The sequence below is a fragment of the Nematolebias whitei genome, chromosome 7, assembly GCF_014905685.2.
Source record: "Nematolebias whitei isolate Nwh7 chromosome 7, NemWhi1, whole genome shotgun sequence".
Lineage (NCBI taxonomy): Eukaryota > Metazoa > Chordata > Actinopteri > Cyprinodontiformes > Rivulidae > Nematolebias > Nematolebias whitei.
Window position 1 is genome coordinate 11,670,157 of NC_056504.1, and position 7,572 is coordinate 11,677,728.

The 7,572-nt window shown below is 37.5% G+C and overlaps 2 protein-coding genes across 2 annotated transcripts in view; one reads left to right on the forward strand and one right to left on the reverse strand.

Annotated features, from left to right (window-relative positions):
* eogt (EGF domain-specific O-linked N-acetylglucosamine (GlcNAc) transferase) overlaps window positions 1–7,572 on the reverse strand; it is a 184,978-nt gene that overhangs the window by 128,617 nt on the left and 48,789 nt on the right. The gene's annotated exons all lie outside the window — the stretch shown is intronic.
* On the forward strand, window positions 6,601–7,169 carry gnrh2 (gonadotropin-releasing hormone 2). The gene is made up of 3 exons (XM_037678625.1): window positions 6,601–6,732; window positions 6,826–6,909; window positions 7,131–7,169. The coding sequence occupies exons 1-3, from the start codon at window positions 6,601–6,603 to the stop codon at window positions 7,167–7,169; spliced, it is 255 nt and encodes an 84-aa protein (XP_037534553.1).

A 7,572-nucleotide genomic window follows, 5' to 3' on the forward strand; every position in this document is an offset into this window, starting at 1 on the left:
ATCTATCTATATCCATCCATCCATCTATCTATATCCATCCATCCATCCGTCTATATATATACACATATATACATACATACATATATAAAAGCATCTTTAATTACTGGAAAATGGGTTCAGTTTTTTTAATTGATTTTGATAATTGACTAGTTACTACAACGCATGTTTGGAAAACAACTAGATTTCCTGTGAAAGACTAAATATGTTGAAGACCTTCATAAGTTGCACAGAACAATATTCAACAAGTTTAAACATCGTAAAGCTGTGCATTTATGTACAAACCAATATAATGCATAAATAAATAAAAATATGGTAGTCCTCCAGGATGTGTTAAATTAGCTTTGTAAATTTGACTAATTGTCAATATTTAACAGTTACTTATGGTACTTCCTGTTATCTTTAAAGCTGATTAAAGATGCTTAAATAAATTACTTTTTCGAAACTCCCCAGAATCATATTATAAATGTATAGAGTAAAACTTGTCCAGAGTTTGAATAAAACTAAAGCATGTCTGAAAAAAAAAAAGAGCTGCAGCTCTGAGAAATTTCACTTTAGGACTTTTTTCATTAGTACAGATTTATATAGAAATTGAACATTTCAATGAGTTGTTCCTCTACGGCTGGTCTGAGGGTTTGGATTAGTTTTTACTTGTTAGATAAAACCACTAGAGGTCAGCATTGTGAAGGTCACACGAGCTGCTGAGCATGTTGTGTTTGGGTTTTACTCGACCTGTTCTGAGATGGTACATATTATGGTATGGTTCTGTCTTTGGACAGTTTCTTATCCGAGCTCTAAGCCAGTAACTCAAACATAGAAATGTCAAACTGCACAGCTGGAGACCTCACAGGTCAAGGATGAACACTAAAGATGTCAAGGTCATGGGGTGAAAGGTCAAAGTCACAGGGGACCCGTGTTAAAACTTGTTTGTGCTGCAGCTTTAGATTTAATTAACAGAAAAGTCAAACCCCTTGTTCCTTAGATTGTCCCCATGCTGCCCATCCATAAGACAGTCCACAGTAAGTTGTCCATGTTTAGGATAGAAAACGTCATCAGACTTTGACTCACGTTGGATTTTCGTTTGATTCAGAACCACTTCCAGTAAAGGAACCCTGAGTGGTTCTGGTGAAGTCTGATCATAAAATGGTTTGGATCGGCTGGCGGTCATAAACAGCTGGGTTCTTCACATTGAAGCAGCTGCACGTCCATGTTCTTCCATGTTCTTTAGTCGATCTGTTTGCTGATTTACGTTCTGGACTACTTCATTACCAGTGAGCTGGACCTTCACCACCATCATGCATCTACCAACGAGACACGCATTCAGGATTCTTGTGTTTGGGACTCACGCTTTGTATTTTGATTACTCCGATAAGTTACTGACGGGTGTATTTTGTACTGTTGGTGGTATTTTTGTTGAGCGTGGCTGAGGTTTTCATGATGTGTATAAAAGTAGGGAATTTATTTTTAGTAATTTCCAGGTCTGGAGACAGAAAATAGCAGAGCATGAAAAACCATCAGTGTTTCCAGACTATTTTGCATTTTCAAAGAAATAAAAACTTGCTTAATTAATTATTGATTGAGATTTGAATACAGCACAATGGTTATGAAGAGACATATGCTTTTAGGTAGAATTACTAAAATAAACTTGTCTTATATTTCCATATAGTGTTTAGCTACAGCCTGGTTTCCTGTTTAGTATTTTGAGGAGGTCATAATTGGTGCTTTTAAGCTGGAGGTGAAGGATGAGACTTCTTCAGTTTGTGCTGATGTGCTGTTCATCAGTCTCCTGGTCACAACATGCTGTTCTCTGAGGAGCTCAGTGTTGGTCTCACTGCTGCCCTCAAAAAGTCACCACCGTTTTATTGACCTTTCTACACAATCATAGCTATTTCAGGTATTTGTGGTCGACATTCAACATTTTTACTAACAAACTGCAATGCTATTTTACTAATCATACAAAAAATAAAAGAAGCACTCCTAGAAGCCCTCCATGCCAGAGTTTTAAACAAAACTGCGTTCTTGTGGTCCTTTCTACCTGTTTTTTATTGATTTTTATATACAAACATATTTATAAATTTATTTTACATTGACAGCAAAATGTCCTCACTGTTGCCATTGGAATGACAGCACATCACAGCTGGTAGCACAGGTATAAATAATGAACACCATTTAGACTAAGTTCATTAAATTCAACTGAAAGTAGGTGTGTGACTACATCTAGACCACAATGCACTGCAAAATACAAGATTATGCACATTAGTATTTGTAAAAAGGCAATGTTATCCAGTACAAAACTACTGAGTGATATAAATACAGGTGAGCATTATTTAAAAATGTGTCCTTTTCTGCAGCTTTTAGCTGCATAGCATTAGCCTTTGGCCAGCATCACATTAGTTAGCACTATAGCCTCACAGCAAGAAGGTCCTGGGTTCAAGGATTTTTTTATTGTCATACCAGCACGATGGATCAGTGGTTAGCACTGTTGCCTCACAGCAAGAAGGTCCTGGGTTCAGTCCCCGGTTGGACCTGGGGTCTTTCTGTGTGGAATTTGCACGTTCTTCTCGTGATTGTGTGGGTTTCCTCCCACAGACCAAAAACATGCCTGTTAGGCTGCCTTCAGGCCCAGGCCTCCCTTGCAAAAGAGATCAGTGATATCTCAACGTGATTTACCTGGTTAAATAAAAGTTAATAAAATTATATATATAAATATATGTATATATACAGTGCCTTGTGAAAGTATTCGGCCCCCTTGAACTTTTCAACCTTTTGCCACATTTCAGGCTTCAAACATAAAGATATAAAATTTAAATTTTTTGTGAAGAATCAACAACAAGTGGGACACAATTGTGAAGTGGAATGAAATTTATTGGATGTGTCAAACTTTTTTAACAAATAAAAAACTGAAAAGTGGGGCGTGCAATATTATTTGGCCCCTTTACTTTCAGTGCAACAAACTCACTCCAGAAGTTCAGTGAGGATCTATGAATGATCCAATGTTGTCCCAAATGACTGATGATGATAAATAGAATCCACCTGTGTGTAATCAAGTCTCCGTATAAATGCACCTGCTCTGTGATAGTCTCAGGGTTCTGTTCAAAGCGCAGAGAGCATCATGAAGACCAAGGAACACACCAGGCAGGTCCGAGATAATGTTGTGGAGAAGTTTAAAGCTGGCTTTGGATAAAAAAAGATTTTCCAAGCTTTAAACATCCCAAGGAGCTCTGCGCAAGCAATCATATTGAAATGGAAGGAGTATCAGACCACTGCAAATCTACCAAGACCCGGCCGTCCCTCTAAACTTTCATCTGGAACAAGGAGGAGACTGATCAGAGATGCAGCCAAGAGGCCCATGATCACTCTGGATGAACTGCAGAGATCTACAGCTGAGGTGGGAGAGTCTGTCCATAGGACAACAATCAGTCGTACACTGCACAAATCTGGCCTTTACGGAAGAGTGGTAAGAAGAAAGCCATTTCTCAAAGATATCCATAAAAAGTGTTGTTTAAAGTTTGCCACAAGCACCTGGGAGACACCAAACATGTGGAAGAAGGTGCTCTGGTCAGATGAAACCAAAATCGAACTGTTGGACACAATGCAAAACGATATGTTTGGCGTAAAAGCAACACAGCTCATCACCCTGAACACACCATCTCCACTGTCAAACATGGTGGTGGCAGCATCATGGTTTGGGCCTGCTTTTCGTCAGCAGGGACAGGGAAGATGGTCAGAATTGATGGAAGATGGATGGGGCCAAATACAGGACCATTCTGGAAGAAAACCTGTTTGAGTCTGCAAGAGACCTGAGACTGGGACGGAGATTTATGTTCCAACAAGACAATGATCCAAAACATAAAGCCAAATCTACAATGGAATGGTTCACAAATAAACATATCCAGGTGTTGGAATGGCCAAGTCAAAGTCCAGACCTGAATCCAATCGAGAATCTGTGGAAAGAGCTGAAGACTGCTGTTCACAAACGCTCTCCATCCAACCTCACTGAGCTCGAGCTGTTTTGCAAAAAGAATGGGCAGAATTTCAGTGTCTCCATGTGCAAAACTGACAGAGACATACCCCAAGAGACTTGCAGCTGGAACTGCAGCAAAAGGCTGCGCTACAAAGTATTAATGTAAGGGGGCCGAATAATATTGCACGCCCCACTTTTCAGTGTTTTATTTGTTAAAAAAGTTTGACACATCCAATAAATTTCATTCCACTTCACGACTGTGTCCCACTCGTTGTTGATTCTTCACAAAAAATTTAAATTTCATATCTTTATGTTTGAAGCCTGAAATGTGGCAAAAGGTTGAAAAGTTCAAGGGGGCCCAATACTTTCGCAAGGCACTGTATGTAATATAAATGTGTGTGTGTTATATATGTATATGATGTTATGGTGTTATCATTGATGAAAAACTGACATGGATGGAAACATCACATAAATTCTGTAAAAATAAAAATAGCGAAATCTATTGCAGTACTGTACAAAGTAAGGGCGTTATTAAATGATAAAGTTCTGTATATGTTGTATAATGCAATAATTGTTCCACACTTAATCTATTGTATTCATGTTTGAGGGAAAGCTTGCAAAGCAATTACAAATCCTATTTTTGTTTTACAGACAAGAGCTGTAAGAATTATTACTAGAAAGCATTTGAGTCACCCATCAAGTACTTTATTTTATCAACTGAAGTTATTGAAGTTCCATGATTTGGTAGATTATAATAGTTTATCAGTTTTGTATAGGGCTCGTAATAATACATTACCTAATTAAATTTTGTTAAAAGAGAGAGTTGTTATAATCTTAAGGGGACAGAGATATTTGTGACACCTAAATTTAGAACTAGTTTGAAGGAACGGTCTACTTCAATCCAAAGAATTAGATTATGAAATAATCTGGAGAGTGATGTTAAAAATGTCAGATCAATGTGCATGTTTAAGAGAATGCTCAAAGCTGGTTTGTTAAAAAAAAATGAAATAGCTTAATGTGTATTTGTACGAACTGTTGCTCGAGAAGGAGTTATTTATTTTGTTTTTGTTATTTGAAGATTATTTTTGTTTGAATACATTTTTTTGCTAAAAGGGGCAGATATAATAAAAAAAATGATTTCTGCTGATTGTATTACTTATTGTATATAGAATTGTTTTGTTTTGTTAAAAATGAATAAACTTTCTAATAATAAATAATAATAATATATATATGTAGGGAAATTTTGAAGATTAAATTACCTTCAAATGAGTCAACAGTAAGTCGATCAGGTTGTGTACCTGTTAACACGACTGTGTGTGCACTTTATGTCAGGGTTTGTTTTGAGACACCGTCACTGCACTGGATCCTGGTTTGTGACTAAATAAAGAATTAGAAATAGAATCATAAAAGCCCCTCTTTACCAGCTGGGACTATTTTATTTATTATTGAATATATGGCTTGTCTACTGAACAGTATCTAAATGTAATAACGTAGCTTCTCTCCTACTGACAGGTGAAGCTGGAACTTTAAAACATGTTGTCATAAAATCAAAACTCAGAGTCTTTGCACTTGATTCACCTTATGGTGTTCCACCTGGTAGATTACCGGAGCAAACAGCTTCATGACAGGCAGTCGGCCACCCCAGGAGCAGAGCTCTGCATCTTAAAACTATAACATGGAAACACCATTTCTCCTCTAATGGGGGACACTGCCCTTCACGACCTGGTCAGGAATCCACTTTGCTTGGTCTCTCCGTCATCAGGTGACCCTGAATGTCCCGTCATCAAGAGGTCGGAGGGACTCCGTGTGTGATGAGACATTAATGTAAAACAAAAAATATAGGAACTAGGTGCCTTTAGCATTTACATGCTTCAAGGATGTACATGTGATTTACTGGTAGTCTCATTTGGCAATTGATCATAATAAAACCGCAATAATCAGTTTTGAGATGTCCTCCTGATCTTGGGATGACCAGGTTTAATATTTACTCAGACCAACGATGTTTGACGGTTGAATCATGTCAGAAGATGAGCAACTCAGAGGTGTCTACTGTTTGTAGGAGATAATTGGATACAGACGTGTCTTCTGGACCTCCTGATCCCATCCTTTCATTTTACCTTTGAGGAAATAATAGATGCTGAGTGTACTGAGAGGGAGGGTACGTATATTAAAGAGCAGGGAGAGGGAAGCTCTGCAGTAATACCTGTGAAACACTGACAGACTGAGAACTTCAGCACCAGATCAACTTTAATCATAAAGGAAGATCTTGATTTTAATTTTTCAGAGCTGAAACCAAGGTAAGGACATGTCCTCGCAGGTAGGTTTGCTGTAGCTGCAAGCTTTCATTCCTCAACCATTCAAGCTTGTTTTTTTAAGAGAACTCTGTGTTTTGTGCAGCAATTTAAAATAAAGTGAATACTTAAATCCCTAAATTTATATTTTTCTAAACGCTTGACCACTTTTTATGTGTTTAATTTGTTGTTTTCATGCAAGTATTTCCATTTCGACCTGTCGTTTTAGGAGGAAAACTGCTATTTTCTGAAATTGTTTCTTAGAGAAAACGCGAACCCAGAAAAACTTCCTTTGTGAGCGTAGATGAGTGAACTTTCTAAATGTGTGTGGTTGCTTGTAGGTAAAATATGATGTCTCGGCTGGTTTTGTTGCTGGGGCTGCTCCTGTATGTGGGGGCTCAGCTGTCCTCCGCCCAGCACTGGTCCCATGGGTGGTACCCCGGAGGCAAACGGGAGCTAGACTCCTTCGGAGCTCCAGAGGTTCGGATTAGTATTTTTGTGCGCGTGTGTCGTTTCTTCATTCTCTGAGCAGGTTTTGTTGAGGCTGAAGATTCTGTTGATGTTTGTCTTCAGATGTCAGAGGACATTAAGTTGTGTGAGGCAGGAGAATGTAGCTACCTGAGACCCCAGAGGAGGAATATCCTGAGAGACATTGTTGTAAGTGGACAATTAGAAACAGTTTAAAACAATTAAACCTCAATTTCCACCCTTTAATAACAGCTTTTATAGCCTGCTTTCTCATGAACTTTGTACAGAGAATGTTAAAAAATACAGTAAAAAATCAAATATACAGTAGAGCTGAATAATTTTGATCTGGTGTTAGAAACTTCTGGTCAATGTAAACTAATTGTATATTCTGTCATTCTGTCTCCTCACAGCTGGATGCTTTGGCCAGAGAGCTTCAGAAAAGGAAATGACCACGGCATCATTTTATTTTATTGTTTATTTATTTATTTATTTTTCATTTTACCTTTGAGCATCTGCTCAAGTGTCTTTGTTAGTGTTAGAAAATGATGTTATCTTTTTGTTACTTTTATCAGTTAAAGCTTTAAAGTCTGTTTTTTTTCCCTCTGTAGCAAAAAATTGTGAAACATATGATGCCCCCAAAATAAATTGTGTTTTCATACTTTTGTCTACTCATTAGTGATGTTCAGTCACTCAAACTTTGACAAGTTGCAGATAAATGATGTACTAGTAGTAGTGCATGGTAACAGAAATAGACTGTACTAAAAACTGACAACAAGCACATATAAAATATTGTAATTTTTCCACTAAATTTGTTTTATGCTTTTTTATATATATATATATATATATATATAT

Bases quoted from the DNA above. Each gene is read 5' to 3' on its own strand.
- gnrh2 (XM_037678625.1), top strand. From the start codon at position 6,601: ATGATGTCTCGGCTGGTTTTGTTGCTGGGGCTGCTCCTGTATGTGGGG. The intron at 6,733-6,825 runs GTTCGGATTAGT...GTTTGTCTTCAG, and splicing joins ACTCCTTCGGAGCTCCAGAG to ATGTCAGAGGACATTAAGTT. The intron at 6,910-7,130 runs GTAAGTGGACAA...GTCTCCTCACAG, and splicing joins ATATCCTGAGAGACATTGTT to CTGGATGCTTTGGCCAGAGA.